The 17823-nt window shown below is 42.1% G+C and overlaps 1 protein-coding gene across 1 annotated transcript in view; it reads left to right on the top strand.

The window, feature by feature from the left end:
• Positions 1 to 17823, top strand: part of LOC135262325 (collagen alpha-5(IV) chain-like) — a 39739-nt gene that overhangs the window by 2200 nt on the left and 19716 nt on the right. The window contains exons 2-15 of the mRNA XM_064349297.1: positions 6235 to 6285; positions 9640 to 9729; positions 10262 to 10306; positions 11690 to 11734; positions 12369 to 12431; positions 12709 to 12762; positions 13003 to 13029; positions 13147 to 13230; positions 13575 to 13637; positions 14633 to 14668; positions 15203 to 15244; positions 15878 to 15970; positions 16868 to 16921; positions 17393 to 17449. Coding sequence (XP_064205367.1) covers positions 6235 to 6285; positions 9640 to 9729; positions 10262 to 10306; positions 11690 to 11734; positions 12369 to 12431; positions 12709 to 12762; positions 13003 to 13029; positions 13147 to 13230; positions 13575 to 13637; positions 14633 to 14668; positions 15203 to 15244; positions 15878 to 15970; positions 16868 to 16921; positions 17393 to 17449 — 804 coding nt within the window. The remainder of the gene's footprint in view (positions 1 to 6234; positions 6286 to 9639; positions 9730 to 10261; positions 10307 to 11689; positions 11735 to 12368; positions 12432 to 12708; positions 12763 to 13002; positions 13030 to 13146; positions 13231 to 13574; positions 13638 to 14632; positions 14669 to 15202; positions 15245 to 15877; positions 15971 to 16867; positions 16922 to 17392; positions 17450 to 17823) is intronic.

The following is a 17823-nucleotide window of genomic DNA, read 5'->3' as shown; positions in this document are numbered from 1 at the left end:
GTGTGGTTCCCCTGTTGATTCCCCAACCCCCCCACAACATTCTGACAGAAAACACCAGAAGGTCTTCTGTTTGAGACCCGATATCTCAACCAGGCCCACAAACTGTTCAGAGCAACCCGATGGTCAGAGGTATGTCACAAAATCATTGTTTAATTGTTTCCCCCAATTTTAAATACCCAATCTTACCATTGACTAGCAGCCCTTATTAATTCAGGGAGCACAGGGGAGCATATGCTTTCCTAAGTGGCTGATGTGAAATGGTTGATGCTTCTTTTTCGCACTGCACTTAACATGTTGAGCTTGCACGGGCACGAGCTGGACCAAGAGCCCCGGCACTAACACAGAATGTTGCCACAGTGTTGCTGCAATGTAGACGCAGTGTTATAGCATTGACAGAACATTCCAGTAACATTGTGAGAACGTTTTGTGTTAGCAGGAGCTGAACATCTAGTTAGCATAGAGAATCTCCTGTAAAACCATGATACGGATTCCTTGGTTTCCCTGTTGGACAAGTAAAGCCCAAACACATGCAGTAAACATTCTTCAGAACAAAAATTCTCTTGTAATAATGTTTTATTGCAATATTTTGACATCTGACTGAAAATTGGTCTGATAATGTTGTCTACTATTTTTACAAATCTGCTGGCTCTTTGCAAATCTGGGGAACACCTTGCTGATGAAGTTTAGTTGTAGTGTAGTGGTGTGGATTATTTTGAAAGGTGGCTTTCTAAATGTTGTGTTAGGATTGAAATGAAAGTGACAGAGTTTTTATGACTACTGTGGTTGAGCCTTATGGTCCATTAGTTTGCCAGTTGAGAAAAGCTGCTGTTACTGTCTGCTTTAAGTCATGTTTCACGGTCATCTGCTTCGTTGTGAGCACAGACCCTAGTTTTTCAGAGTGGCTCAGGCGCTAGACATTTAGGCAGAATTCCAAGTGGGGAATCAACTGCTTCAATGGATGATTGAAGCTTTCTTACTATCCATGTTATGTCCACAGAGCTCTGGATAAGGGTGTCCGCTGTGGAGATGGATAAGATATCAAGGTATACGGGTAGTTCATGGCTTTTGGTTTTGAGAGCAGTTATGCCAAGTTGTGATTTTATTGTTTGGGTTTTTTGGTCATGATGGAAACATCACATGATCTTTATCTTGGTGTCTAGCTGTGTGTGGCTCTGTGACTTCACGTTTGTTTAAAGATGAAATGCAGATTATGGAGCTGACAGGTGTGTGTTTACAGGTATGTGTTTACAGGTGTATGCTTATAGGCATGTGTTTACAGATGTGTGTTTACAGGTGTGTATAGGTGCATGTTTACAGGTGTATGCTTATAGGCATGTGTTTACAGATGTGTGTTTACAGGTGTGTATAGGTACAAATTTACAGGTATGTTTACAGGTTTGTGTTTACATGTATGTGTTTGCATGTGTGTATAAGTGCATGTTCACAGGTGTGTGTTTAGAGGTGCATGTTCACAGGTATGTGTTTACAGGTGTGTTTTTATAGGTATGTGTTTAGTGGTGTGTGTATGCAGGTATGGGCATGTACAGGTGTGTGTTTACAGATGTTTGTATACAGGTATGTGTTTGGTGTGTGTTTACAGGTGTGTGTGGATAGGTGTGAATCCTGCCACACTGCTGTCCACAGAATGATCCCAATGTTCTTGGGAGTGTCTGCAGCAGGAGTTCATGTTTGGTTAAGGCAGAGGTGCAATGGGATGAACACACTAGTGCCGGTCTGCTTCAGGCTTCAGTCAGCTGTATAAGAGGCCTGTAGGCTGCTGTGTGCTGTCAGTAAATATGAGGGCACAATAAACTTAGAATTACCTGAAATTCTCGAACATAAAGAGCACTTTTCTCTAAAACATCCAAGAGGGCTATGTGAAATCTGGCAAGCGCTGCCAAACTTGGCAACCAACCACCAAATTGAAATTGAGGACGACGTTTATTGCCGTTTAGGACAGCCTGTAACTGTTAAAATGAAGAGGCAATTATGATTCATTTGTAGGTCTGAAAATGCGTCAGTTTTCACACTATCGACATGGAGTGGTCTGAAAAAACTTGATTTATAATTATATTAATATATATTGTTTTTATCACATGTCAGTGCATTAGGAATCCATATTGTTAGGAATAATGGGTGTGTATTAGGAGGAAGGAGTGTGTATCAGGATTAATGGGTATATAATGAATGGATATTTCTAGGGCGGTATGAGGATGTGCAGCATCTCTATACTGATTCCTCAGCAGCTTTAAGGGGCTTGTTTTCTCAGGCTGTGGATACATATGTGGTGACTGCTAATGCATAATGATACATCCAGCTGTAGTGTGGAACATATAGGATTAATCCAGGGTCAGTATTTGTTTGGATTCTGTAGCTACAGAATAAAAGCAGAACTACATGAAGCCTGTGCTGGGTTTGGACCCGACATACTACAGTTTTACATGGAAATTAGCACTAGACACATGATTATAGCACCCATTATAAGTTTATTTATAGAGTCACCTCATTTCCAGTGAAGAAGGCACAGTGCAGGTTCTGATGGAAGAAATGGTCATGTCTCTCTTTCGGAAGATAGAAATAATATAGAACTTAAATAGATTTGTGAGTCTTGGGACTGCTCTGGGTGGTTCATAAGGTCAAGTGCAGTACCTTGTGTGTGTGTGTGTGTATGTGTGTATGTGTGTGCTGTGCATATGTATGTGTGTATGTGTGTGTTTGTATGAGTGTGCTGAGTATATATGTGTGTGTGTGTGTGTGTGTGTGTGTTTGTATTTGTGTGCGGTACATGTGTGGCTGTAAGCATCAGGTAAAGTGTCAGGCGTAAATATGTAACTTACTTAAGTTTTTTGGAGAGTATGTGTGAGCCTTGAGCAGATGCACCCTGACGTGTGATGTTCAGTGAAGCACTCCTGACTGCGGTCTCCAGGTCAGCTTCTGACATTTTTCACATTTCTGAGGGAGTGTGCCTCTGCGACCCCCACCCCCCCCCCCCCCCCCGCTACCAACCATGCTGCACACGAGTCTCCCTCCATGACGCGGCCGACCTGCAGTCCTCTATCAAGGCTTCGCCCTTCTGAACAAACACACACAAAACGTGTGTCCTGCAGCCGGCATTAAAGCCCTCCTCTGCTCAGCTGGGAGTCAGACTGCTGAGCCCCGCCCACTAATCGCTTTTACTGCAGCAGCGTAGAAATCGAAAAGGACACGCCGCCCCCCACCCCACGCCCCCCCAACCATGCATGGTGGAATGTGTCAGTCCCTCCTGGCTTTTACCTGAGGTATCAGAGATTATTACTCCATGGTCCGATGTATATGCCTGCTAGGGTTTCAGTTTCTGCATTAAATCATGGCTGTCGCTTATTACATATTCATAAATGTCAAGGTTAACTTCCTTTAATAACTACCTAATTATCTGCATGCATAGCTCAATATATAATGAGACATTAAAAAATTAAGTGCCTTAGCAAACAATGCGGTAGAGAGGTTAAAGTGGCAGTGTGGTGTAGTGGTCAGAGCAGCAGTGTGGTGTAGTGATTAGAGCAGCAGTGTGGTGTAGTGGTTAGAGCAGCAGGGTGGTGTAGTGGTTAGAGCAGCAGTGTGGTGTAGTGGTTAGAGCAGCAGTGTGGTGTAGTGGTCAGAGCAGCAGTGTGGTGTAGTGGTCAGAGCAACAGTGTGGTTTAGTGGGTAGGGCATCAGGGAATGAACATTTGAACATAGGTTTTCACAGAGTACTGATGTTGCATTTGTCTGAACATGCCCAAAATGAATCGCAAGAGACAGATTAACACCTCTTTGGCTGCCCAAACTCTTTACTGCCCTCTGGTGGAAAAACACAATTTTTACTATGAATTCACACACTTGATCCACAATTCAAGGCCATCTTGAAATGGATTGGTCAGTTCCTAGAGTGCCCCGATGTCCTCATATAGGGCTGCTCACAGTGGATTAGTGCAGCCTGCTTCATAATGTGCTTTACAATCCAGTGGTTTTACCTTGCTGAAGGCAAGGTTTTCAGAGTGCTGCTGGATGTGAATTCTCAAGCCCCAGCTCATGTTCAAGTCTCAAGCTAATGTGCTGAGGGACTCTGAAACCGTAATGGAGAGATCTGATTATTCTGCACAGTTACACTGGTAGCATGTGGGAATAGCATCTGGCATTACCTGTACAGATATGGGAGGCTTCAAGATCCCTCCTGTCTAAAAGCATAGACTATTTTTGGTTTATATATTAATCATTGTGCATCAAGCATCAGTGTGGATAATCACCCAGGCCAGCACACATTTTTTATTTAAAAAAATAAAATAAAAAATAAACAAACTGAAGAGGTCTATCAAATGATCCAATAATGTCTTCTTTGATACAGAAGAAGACTCAATCACTCTGTGTTTATCTCCTGTTGTTTTTGGACAGATTAAATTCGTCAGTTTAGCACTGAGCCTGATCATCAGGCCTAGTACCCAGGCCGTATACCCAGCCACAGGTGGATTGAATGTGTCTCAATGGCGTCACCCAGTGGCTCTTTGAATAACTGCAAGCGGAGGTGCAAATCCCCTTGCACCTACGACTGTGCTCAGTTTACTGTGAATCGAAGATGAAGTGTAACATAGTGTTTGGCAGTTATTTGTCCATTTCTTGTGACTGAGTAGTGTGATTGTGTTAAGCAATAAAGACACTAAACATCATCAACACTACCTGTGAGTTCAAGTACAGTTTTTTTTATTAACTTTTTCTAATTTCAAAGTGTATGGTCAAATGAGTATAAATATTTCATTTTAACAGTATGAGGAACTAGCAGTTCAATTTAGCTTATCTGTACTGCATTATATGTTGTCAAATTGAGGCAATCAAATGGAAAGAGCACATTGAGTGTGCCTGCACAGAATCTTTTGGCATTTCTGCCCATGAACTCAGGCAGAAGCAACAACATGAAAACCTGAAGATGCCTGTAAAAGTGCCTGCCTCCCAGCGCACAAGCTTCCTTTAGCCTGCACCCACGTAGGCGCTGCCTGAGAACAAAGGGAGTTTGTTCACGTGGAAGGTGATTGGCTGGCTCTCTGATTTAAGATTCCCTATTTTAAGGCGCTGTTGACTCTTCTCAGTGTCCAGGGGTGTGGCTGTCAGCCTCTCATTTAATTTGGAACCAAGGCATCCATTTGAGTGCAAAGGCATGTATGCAAATTCATGACCATGAGCACCATATCCCTGGATACCAGTATCAGCCAATACCCTTTTAAAAGGCGGGACTTTGGGTCCTGAGAGTCAGCAGTTCTATAGAGCATTGCTCTATTGTGTTCATAGACACAAAACTGCAGCCTTTTAAACTGGAATAACATAAAAGCAAATTATGAATCAGAAAGCAAATGAAATATATTCTTAAATTTCCATTCTCTGCAGTTCATGCTTTATTCCATTGGAGGTTCCCTTTAATGTGCAGTTTGGAAGGGCCTCAAGTACTGGTCCATGATCAGCTATCTGTGTTATGCCATGACAAGCGACAAACATGTTCTGGGTCTACGGACATCTGTGTAGTCTGTTGAACATCTTTATTGGTTGGTGTTTAAAAGATAAATGTAGTGTGATTGTTAAAAATGTGGACTTATGCTTCCACAGCATAACTAATTAACATGATTAGTAATGTATTTGTTTAACATTGAAAATGGGGTATCATGCATAAAAAACCATGCACCTGCGTAATCAGACTATCGTTATGTTTAATCATCCTTTTTTTCATAACTGTGCTTCTTAGTTGTGAATACCAATCAAAAGCCTGCTGTTATCTGTTTTGATTATATATCATTTCGCAAAAGAACCTCTGATATGTTAACCCAGCCTACTTCCTAATGGAGGCTGACTGTAGGGTCTAATTAAATTACTTTCACTTGCGTTCAGTCGCCTTCTACTGGCAGTAGGCAGTAACCTAGTAACCTGAGCCCACCTGGAATGCAGCCAGAACACAGTGTATGTTCTATACAAGGGCACCAGTTCAGAGAGACACTGTGCAGAATCATCAATCATCTTTATATCATCATGATTAGATTAGAATATCCATGTTGTATTAATATTAGTGGATCTGTTATTAGCTCATTCAGATAGCATTAATGTTCGTGGTTGTGCATGATGCTGTTCATTGTCCTGTATAATGTTTTGATATGATGGAACTACCTGAAGAGAGCTGTAGCTCTGGCCGATTCTCTCTATAACCCCTCCCTCTCTCTCTCTTTCTCTCTCTGATAGGCTTGTGCTGGCTGTGCAGGGTGTGACTGCAGTGGTGTAAAAGGAGGAAGGGTGAGTATGCAGACACGCTTACACACACACACTTATACATACACACATTTACACATGCACACACACATGCATGCACACATACATACATACAAACACACACACACACACACACTCATAGAATGTTTACCTGCTTGCCACTGGAAAAGTGGAGCAATTAACAGGTTTCCGGAGCCACAACACACCAGAGGAGGAAAGCAGACTGACGAGACATGTCCTTTTTTTGGGACCTAAAATATCAGTCCGGGCAGGATTTCTAAATTCCTAAAAAATTTCTGGGATTTTGCTTTGCTCATTCCGTAGACCGCAGACTGTATAAATAAACAAATAGCTCAACTTTATATTTGTTCAATTGACTATGTTATTGTTAAATAAGGCATTCTCTCATTCCAAGACTGCCAGAAAATCTTTAAGTGGCTGCCCCAAGACAGAAGCCACTGTTAAAGCTGAGATAGCGCTGCATTCTGTTGACACAGCTCTGAAAACACTTGAAGACATGCCTTACTGTGATGTTATCACAGATGGGAGCAATCACTCGGCAGTGAAAATATTCCCAGTGAAGATTCATTATTTTGACTGGAAGAATGGAAGTGTGCAAACAAAATCATCTGAGGTCAAAAACACACCCAGTCAAATGGCCAGTAGTTTGAAGACTTTCAAGAAAAACTCCTTAACAGAAGAGTTTGAATTGAAATAATATTGAATTAAAATAATATTTTTTGTTTATAATAAGCAGACGTAGAAAATAGTGGTTCCTTAAGAGTTGCATTATTTTAGAGGGAAATGTCATAACTGGCGACAGCATCCGGTCGTCCGTTTTCTGTCTTGAAAACCTATATATGGTCACCCTAAGTAAAGGTTTTGATCTATAGGATATTTTCAGTGTGCATGGTTCAAAGAACTGGGCTGAGAATTCTAAATAGTAAAAAGCTATGAACAGTAAAAATAAATCAAGGCTAAATCATACAATATATATGTCATGCTTCTATTAGAAATTACTCTTAAAAATCTGAAGAAAATAAATGCAGAAAAAAATGAATCAGTATTTTCCCCAATATGTTACTGGCATTACTGGGTGTCATTCAGTTTGCAGAATCAGTGCAATAGGGGATAGTTTTACAGTGATTGCCACTTTGATGGAAGGATCATGCTGAGAACTCAGCAGTGCTGTGAAATATCCTCACATGTGAGAGGTTTGAAAACATACAGGAAGTGAGGAGGGCAGCGTTTCTATAATCTATTCTAATAAACACATCTCTCACAGTAATATTTGAACATCCACCTCTCTTGTCATAATACATACCAATGAGCATAATACTGTCTTTTATTTCCTAGCCAGAAAATTCTTATTTCTATTACTCACAGTGTTTTTATTTGTAATAATTTTCTCCCATTGATGCATTTATCATTTGCAGTCACGTAAAACCTTCTTTTTTACCACACAACTGTTTTTCCTCTTTCTATGAAGTGCTGTGCTGTGCAAACTTGGCCTTTTGAAGAGATTTAAAAAAAAACATTTTCCCAATTCTAAGTCAGTGTTCTAGAACTCAATTGCTTTAAATTACCAACAGTGATTGTTACTTCAATATTAGAATGCTCAGTTAAGAACATTCTAATCACATTTTTATGATTAAATGAATTTTTGATATCGATTCAGGTTTGGTTTTTGTTTTTGATTTCAACAAGCTCCTTTGAGTTACTTGAAGTGTATTCCCTTGCTTTATACCACAAATGCCTAAATGCCCAGATGCCTACCTTTATAAAGCTGCCAGGTTGTCAGAAACTTCTGTAACTATCTAAGATATGCTTTACACAGAAAGACCGTCTCGACCAATCAAAAACATGCATCAAAACTGCAATAATATTGAAAAATACAAGAAGTTAACTGCCTCTTTAAGGCTGAGGTGGGCAACGAGAGCGGTATCCGTTTTTCTCTTTTCCATGCCAACTTCTGGCCTTAATGCTTAACTAGCCCAACATTTACACCATCTGACATTCTAGCTGCATTTCTTGATAAATGTACGAATGACAGCTGAAGATTGGTCTTGTGTCCCAATTTGACCCTAACGTCTAACTGTGATCTAATCTGCAAGTGAACCAGTGTTGGTGTAAATAGCCAGTTAGCTCATTTAGCAAGGTAATTGGTGGAAACAAACAAACCTTGACAACCACACAAACCCGCTAACCTCCATGGGAAGACATTAATTGAATCCCCACCCAAACAATAATGGTTCATTTCATGATTGAACCCCTGTAGGATGACCGAACTTTGCGACCTAAAATGACAAGAGGTTAAGACATGTAGGCCTTAATATGGTCTAAATGCCTTCAATTATATAAACATGTCATAAAAACCACATAGAAGATTTTGGTTATTTAAAATGAAATAAAAATCAATTCATAGGTCGCCATTGTTATTACCGTCACAATGCACGCTGGGTAGTGACGTCAAGTGGTTGCACGTGGTCTCCTGTCCATGGCTCTCTTGTCCATTGTGCGGCATTGAAAATGTCTTCTGTTCGGCCTTTTCGATTCGAGCCAGATAGATGCAACCATTGTACATCATCTACCCGAAGTTCATTGCGCGTCTAAAATAATGACGATCTCCATTGGTCAAAATTTATATTAAAGGTTTCGGTCTTTTAAAATAAATGAATTCTTTCGTGTGGGTTTTACAACATATTTTCATATCTGTGGAAATTTACAACATATGAATCCCTACAAGTCTTACAGGCAGGGTTCCCTTTAAGGGGAACATGGACTGCAGTATAGGCAGTCTCCACCAGATGGAGCCACATTGGCAACACCTTCAGGGTTCTGTTGTTTCATGTCCTGACAGCAGGGGGCAATGTGCCTTACCCTGGAGGGCACTGTGTATTTGCTGTTTTTCTACACATCACGTCGCATTATAGAGTCTTATTTATTTTTGTGAATTTTGTTTTTCATGATTTTAGTGCGGTCACACACAAATGCATGTCACCAATCAAATGTGCAAGCACACACACACACATTTTCTTATGCACATGCACACATACAATACACACACTTGTTAACCTTTGCAAACACACATGCACACACTTATGAATTACTAACACACACACACACACACACACAATCTCTTGCACACATGCATACACACATTTTCAAATTTTAACAGACACGTACGCTTATATGTGCATACACACACACGTGAACCCGTAAACCCCACATACAGGTGTATATTATCACAGGTACTCACCTTACACAGGGACTGAGTGCATGGTGCCAGTACAGAAAACGTGTTTGATTGTGTGAATTGAGTGGGTGCAGCAGTCGCTGGTGGTGCTGGTACAGCTCAGTGTGGCTTCTCTTCTACAGGGTGACAGAGGCACCCCTGGGCTACCAGGCCCTCCAGGGGTCCCGGGGTTCCCCGGCCCAGAGGGAGGCGTTGGGCCCGGTGGAGAGAAGGTAGGACACATGCATGCACCTCCCCTAACTCCATCACTCCCTACTGAAGTCAAATGCACACACACATGCACCAACAGTAACTTAACATCATCACTCCCTACTGAAGTCAAATGCACGCATGCATGCACCTCCAATCACCATCACTCTGTACTGAAGTCAAGTGCACACACGCATTCACCTCACCTAACACCATCACCCCCGCCTGAAGTCAAGTGTACAGATGCATGGACCTACAATAGCTTAACGCCATCACTCCCTACTCAAAGCCCGACATGAACAGTGTCTCAGGCTGCACAGCAGTGGCCCATGTCTGACGGGTGTGTGTTATGCAAGCAGGATGTGTGCTTTCTGTGTGCTGCTTTTCTTTCACACTCTGCCAGTGAGTCTCACTGGGTTACCATGGAAACGGCAGAGCAACAGCATGCGATTGGGTGAAAAAAAAAAGAAACCCGGCTGATGACTGATTCTGCAGCGGTTGCTACAGAAACAGTGATGCCGACACCTGCAGTGAGACACACCTGCTTTCTTTCAGGGTAACGATGGAATTCCTGGTGCGACTGGCCCAAAAGGAATCAGAGTAAGTATCAGTGGACGGTCTGTGCGCTGATGTAGAACAGAACCGTGCACACAGACATGTTGAGAAGGACTTCACCTTCTGAACTTCCTTGCTCTGGTACACATATTCAGTGCTGATCGGATAAGACTTAATGAATCAAACTGTCTCCTTTGGATTAAGCCCCACCCACAGGATGTGATGCAATGACATTTTAAGCCCTCCACCCTCACCTGGCATTTCGAAGCTTGCCTAACCCTCATATCAGTTTTTCTTCTCGTTCTGAAGCCATTTTATATCATATACACTGTCTGCAAACATCACGTCACCCCCACTTACTACGGCTCAGCGTTCCATATGACCTCTCCACCCCAAATATCACCATGCTTAACTGTGATGTATGGTTTTTTACGTTAAGTCATTTGGCTCATGATTTTAGCTAAAGCAGCTTACAAAAGTACATTTCACATGGGAAGCACCACTAGTGCCACTGTCACATGGTAGTGCCACCATCAAAGTGTATGCTTCAAGACCTGCAAGATGAAGGGGGAGGGGAGTTTGTTTTTTTAAATAGAAACATTGAGGTGCCGCAACTTCACCCCACATTTGCAGTGTCCAGCCCTCCCCCCTCCCCCCAATTACAATTTCACACTGCTATTAAATGTTTAAATTATTATTATATTATTATTATATTATTATATTATTATTATTATTATTAATTATATTTAATGTTTACAGTTCTGAAAATAATTTTAGGAATTTCTCTTAAACTGTAAGTTATTATCCGCTGTAAATTACTCTGAGCTCTGGAATCTACTTCTGCTAGCTTATGTTTCAGAAGATTTCATTTTCCAAAGCTTTTTTAAAGATTGTTCCCTAAGATTCGTTAGGAATAAGTCTTCATTCCTAGTACCTATAATTTGCTTCACTGGATGTAGAGCAGAATGCTCTATAATTAGCTTTAATGGTTAAGAGATTACTTAGTGTAGTCCTACATCCCTGTGTTAGTGTAGTGCATATACATCCCTACAGTAGTAATGACAGCTTTGGCACTGTAATCTGTGAAGCACATCTCCTTACACTATGAGATCATGTGGTTCTGTGAGTCATTATTCCATTACTGGCATTTAACAGACACTCCAGAATGACTTACGCATCCTTTTTACAAAGTATCCATTTATACAATTGGATATACAATTACATTTGGGTATACTGAAGCAATTTAGGTTAAGTGCCTTGCTCGAAAGCACACACCCACAGCGTCCTGCCTGGGATTCAAATCTGCAACCTCTGTTCCAAAGGCCGAGTTCCTTACCCTTCACACTACACCACTAGTGCTATACATGATACTGTTTTCTGTATAATGCCTGTGCTGTGATATTTCCTTCTGTGCCATATTGTTTACAGGGTCCCACCGGGCTGCCTGGTTTCCCAGGAACCCCAGGTGTGCCGGTGAGTTTCTTGTTAAATCCGTGCGCTCTGGAGGATGAACAGGGAGACAGCAGTCACTCATTTGGCCAAAGCTGGATAAACTGTACACCCCTGTCTGTAAACCCCTTCCCCCCTTCTTCTCACGCCATTGTTATGCTTTTCTCTCCTCCATCACCCTCTCTCTGTTTGTTATTCCCTCAATCTTTACTTAAGGTACACCTTTTAACGCAGTGGTGGGAAAAGAGAGCTGTATCTGTTTCTGGTTTCCATGCCACCTTCTGGCCTTAATTGCTTAATTAGCTCTAACATTTATATCATCTGACATTTTACCTGCAGTTCTTGATGAGCAGGTGAGTGACAGCCAAAGACTGATCTTGTGTCCCTGTACAAAATGTTTTTCTGTGATCTAATCTATGAGGGAACCAGTTTTGGTGTAAACAGCCAATCAGTTAATTCAGCCTGAGTAACAGGCGGAAGAGCCTGCCCACACACTGGCCCTCCTAGACTGGATTAGCCCACACCTGTTTTAGCCTCATGTCCTGCTCCTCCTTCCTCTGTTCATGTCAGTCCCTTCCCTGGTCTGTGGGTATATGCGGGTGTAAACGGGCGCTGTGGTAAATGTTCTGTGCCCTGTCTGTGCCTCTCCCCTTCACAGGGTCTGCCGGGAAGTGACGGGCCGCCTGGACTGAGGGGCATCCCAGGGTGCAACGGGACGAAGGTGGGTACACGGCTGTCGGACACACTAAGCCTCAGCAGTGGGAAGGGGCCCACGCCAGTGGCAGCATATGGGAGGATTTAGGATAATTCTGAGTGTCCTGACTGACAGGGGCCCTCAAAAAACTGCAGTACATGTACCTTAAACTCGCTATTCAGGAGGTGTTCATGCCTCATTATGAATGCTGATGCTAGCCAGTCCCTGTACTGTAGCTGCTTATTTATTTAGCATTCATTGCTTATTCTTCATTTCTGACCATGCAGTATTGCTGTTTGTGCAGGGGGATCGTGGGATCTCTGGGGGTTCTGGCCATCCTGGCATACAGGGGCTGCAGGTGAGTGACACCAACCGCTGGTGCCATGGAGCAACAAAATACAGGGTGCTCTATGGTAAATAAAAAATGAATAATTACAATGAAATGCTTTGCCCCGATGTTCACCTCATTTATGTCATGGACATATACAGTAATATATATGCTTTCTTCTTATGAAATTCAACAGTCTTTCTGTACAGATATGTTTTGCAGTTGCTGAGTTTAACAAACCTAACAGAATCTAACTATTATATTCTTTAGGGTCCTCCTGGTTTACCAGGCCCCAAGGTAAGTGGTTTATTATAATGAAACATTAATCTTGAGTAAATATTGGCTGTGCGTTTGATTCCTCTATAAGTGTACCACCTGTTGATTTGTTCTGACTCACTGCTCGTCCCCTGGCAGGGAGAACCTGGTGAGATTTTGGGGACACCACAACATTCCTCAGGGAGAGGAGAGCCAGGAACTCCAGGTCAACCAGGAGTTTCTGTAAGTTCAGATGGCTGCATTGACATTGGATAAGAAACATATATTCACTGAATTCAGGGCTGTGTTGACTGAAACAATAGATAAATTCACTGTAATAAGGACCGAATTGACTGAAATATAAGATGCATCCACTATGTAGAACTGTGGACTCAAAACCGCCTACCACATCAGGTCATACACACACACGCATTCCTGAATTGTGGTGTGATTGGTTATATTGTGTGATGTCATCCACTGTCTCTCATATACCATAGTAGTCGTTTGCACGTTCCATTCGTTCTTAATGCTTGCATTTGGTTTTAGTACAGTCGGATATAAACTGGCATTGGTGTCTCTATTTTTAGGGACCTCCAGGACCTCCAGGACTTGCTGGTCCAGTTGGCCCTCCTGGCCCGTCAGGTTATGAGGTAACAAATGACCATTTTTGCTGTACCCCCATTTCACTCTTTACATTTGACATAGATTTGTGTATTTGTATGTTTGGTATAGAAGATTAGGTATTTAAGGGTGTCATTGGCTGTTGCTTTAGTATGTACAGTATTTTTGGATCTGTGTTTAATCAAATATAGCATATTCCGATGCTGCATTTCTCTTTGCACTAATTTTAGTGTTTTGAATGAGAACCCACTCCACACCACTTCAGCTACTGTGCATTCAGTGCAGACATGATCTATGAAGCATGTCAATTATTTTAATAATGATTTGGCACATAATCCCAGAATAGTCTCGCACTATAGTGTGCTTTCTATCAAAGAATGTAAATCCCTCCATTAACAATATGCTGTGTTTTTCTCAAAGCAATCAAACAAAATTCAGTGTTAGTGTTTTTTCAAGGTGTATGTACAGACCTGACAGATGAAGATCTGAGATTTTTATGTTGTCAGTATTCTTTGAATTTTGGTAAATGGAATGAGGCATTGCCTACATTTATCCAGAGGTTCAGATTAATCTACAGCTATGAGAAAATCTTGAGAAAGGTCTGTGATAATAATACTATCACAGTGTTAGCAGTAATGGCTAAATCATAAATCCCCCTGACACATTGTTACTCACTGAAATTATTACTTATCATATGACTAGAATTCAGATTCCAAGAAAGATTTCTCTTTCTGCTATTGCTGGGAACCACCCAGCAGAGTGAAAGTGTCCCAGATCTCTCAGTCACCACCTCCAAATATGGCATGGAAATCTAGAGGCAGTGTTCCTGTTGAGACTTTTAAAAATCTGTCATGGGATGTACTTGTCACCAAACATTTCAGAGAAGTGTTTTTCATGTTGTGAAGATACCCCTTAGTTGATTGTGTTCATGGCCGTCTTTGTTGGCTGAATCTGTATTGCACGTGGATGAAAGGAGCCATGCAATCGTTTTCTCATTGTCTCTTTGCTCTCCTGTTTTTCTCAGGGACGTCCTGGGTCTCCAGGTCCTCCAGGGCCCAAGGTATGAGCAGCACACCCCAGACTGGCCCCTCTAACCATCGGTCATCAAACATCTGTATATCTATTGTAACCACCTGTCAGTCATCAAACATCTGTAAATCTACTGTAGCCACCTGTCAGTCAAAAAGCATCTGTAAATCTACTGTAGCCACCTGTCAGTCATTGAAAATCTGTATATCTAATATAGCCACCTGTCAGTCATTGAACATCTGTATATCTAATATAGCCACCTGTCAGTCATTGAACATCTGTATATCTAATATAGCCACCTGTCAGTCATTGAACATCTGTATATCTAATATAGCCACCTGTCAGTCATCAAACATCTGTGTATCTACTGTAGCCACCTGTCAGTCATAAAAATCTACATGTCTCCTGTAGTCACCTGTCCATCAATCCCTTTACCCAGCATCTTCTGTTCTTCCATGTATTAATCATGTCCATAATTTCATGTTCTGAATGTGAATGTATCAATCAGCAGGCTAGACTGTACCTTTTTCTGACCTCTGTGTGTTTTGTCTGTCCTGATACACAGGGTAACATGGGCCTGAACTTCCAGGGCCCAAAAGGAGAGAAGGTAGGGCTCTCTACTGCCTTATTCTATATTACAGTATGGCTTTTCTGTCTGCAAGACATATCCCCAACAAGAGCATCCTCCTAAGACCAGCAGACATAATATATTTGTCTTGGATGTCAAGAAGATTTTGAAGTGGATATAAATAAATGTAACTTTATTTTTATTGAATGTCATTTGTAGTGTACAGTAGGTTTCTGCATTATAGAATATATGGTTCTTGAGAGCAAGGCCAGAGATGCGTGTCACCTACAGGGGACAAAATCGAATTGTCTGGATATTCATAATGAGCCAGTAAATCAGAACACTTATAGCCTCACCAAGGGCAATTGACCCTTTTAATGTTAGCAGTCAGGTTACCATATAGATAATCTGAAAACGTACGAACATAAGAACACATAATGACCAGATCAGACCATTCGGCCCATATGTGCTTGTCATTTACCTGCAAACTAGAGTGTCTAGCACTACATCAAGCCCGGATGTGAAAACCCTTAGAGTCTGTGCTTCTACTGCATGATCTGAAAAGCTATTTCACACTACATCATCAATCACAGAAATGGTATCACACATAGAACTCATAGAACTGCATTGCTATGGTCCCTCATGTCTGTGTGTGTGTGTGTGTGTGTGTAGGGTCTATCAGGTTTGCCAGGTCCTCCGGGTCCCCCGGGTATAATCGGTGAACAGACGAGGCCAAGGGATTATGATGTACATAGAGGAGAAAAGGTAAGGTGGCCTCTCAGTGACTACCATGCATGTGCAGGTCTACAGATTTTTGGGGACTAAAGCCAATATGTGCTCATTACTGTGGATGAGGGAGTTGCTAATGTATGTATTTATTTTGGGAACAAATATTGTACTTACTTGTGGTTTACCTTTAAACTTTTTCTAAACTTTTTTCCAGGAGATGGAGATGTGGTACAATTTATTTCTGGTAAAATAGCCAAAGGAGGGCACCACATAGCTTATTTAAAGATACAGATTAGTATTGCAGCATACTATTTAAGTATTAATTACTAAAGGAGGCGATAAGTATTATCAGTAGACAGATAGGCATGAAACATGTTCTTGTGCTCAATCTGCAATTGTCAAACTTTTTGCACACAGCTGTTGTTTAAAAAAGATTCTTCCAGGAGGACATGTTCCCAGACACCCCTACAGGGTGGCAGTTCTCAGGGGTGTGTACATTTCAGCCCCCTGCCCTCCCCAATATTCTAGTTAAAGTTACACCCATGCCACCCACTGAGCCATGGCATCATAATACCTCAGGACTGCCCATTTTAAGCGTCTGGTGTAGGTAGACAGCAGACACCTAATCAAAATGCTGTTGTACGGTTAGGTAGGGGTTACCCCAGTGACTGAAATCATCCCTCCCATTGGGTGATGCTGTGGCCATTTACACATCACACCAATGGGATTCCTGGGGCTGGCCACAGTCAGCAGTGGCATGGGGGTGCATCACGGCAATAAGAACCAGTGCTTCAGCTGGATGCCTCATCTGAGGGCCCCAACGGTTTAAATTTTGTCTCTTTTGTCCTCTATTTGTAGATCTATGAACCTTGCACTGACATACATTTATGAAGGTACAGTTTGGGAAATCACTGTTGTGCACTGTTGTTTCAGGGTGATCAGGGCGTGCCTGGCCAGCCTGGGGAACCGGGCCTCCCTGGACCTCCGGTAAGCATTGTGTGGTATTTGAACACAGTCAGTCCTCAGAGATATGAACCTCACTGTTCAATCCAACTGGGTATGGACCCTTAATTGGCAACGGAATTTGCTCCTTTACAAGCTTCTTGTTCATAAAATGGATGCACGTCATATAGATAAAAAAACTGGAAATACACCTTCACCTCTATATCTACATGTAGGGGTCCAACTGGAATTTTTGAGTTTACAAGGGAGCGTATAATTAAATTAATTAAATTAAATTAATAAGATCCTCTGTGTTGGTCAGCATCAGGTGAGCGTTTCTGAGCAGAAAGGCCTCTGTGAGCGCCCATTGCAGCTATACCCCCGGAGAGCCCATCATTGGGTTGGTTGGTGAAACTCTCAGCCTTGGCTCTGATAAAGCACAGAGGGCTATGGTATGTTCTTAACGGGACGCGCATTTCCTGCACATTTACTGACGGAGTGCCACTTTCTGCACAGGGTGCGTCTGGCGGCTACCGAGGCGAGAAAGGGGAACCTGGAGAAGCAGGGAAACGGGTAGGTGAATTGGGCACAGGTGGGCACTGGCTGGCACAGGTAGTCACATGTGGGCACAGGTCCCCTTCAGGTGTGACACAGAGAGAGGTGTGGTGCTCTGCCTGTGTCTCTCCTTCAGCAGTGTACAGTTCAGGCTGCATGTTTCTGAGGTGGACAGTCCTGGGGTCCTGCCATGTGTTTCTTCCACCCAAGAACTCAGCCAGCTGATTTCACTAATAAGTTCTACCTCCTGACTGAGGAATTGTGCTAATTAGCAAATCCAGGTGTTTGGAACAAAATGATGGGGAGGACTTTTACGTTCTGAACCTGAATTTTCTGTGGACTATTGAACATTGGAGAACAGGAGGGCATTTTCACATCATATGCTTACTGTC

This window comes from Anguilla rostrata, chromosome 9, assembly GCF_018555375.3.
Source record: "Anguilla rostrata isolate EN2019 chromosome 9, ASM1855537v3, whole genome shotgun sequence".
In the NCBI taxonomy this organism is placed as follows: domain Eukaryota; kingdom Metazoa; phylum Chordata; class Actinopteri; order Anguilliformes; family Anguillidae; genus Anguilla; species Anguilla rostrata.
This window is presented reverse-complemented; position numbering and strand designations above follow the sequence as displayed.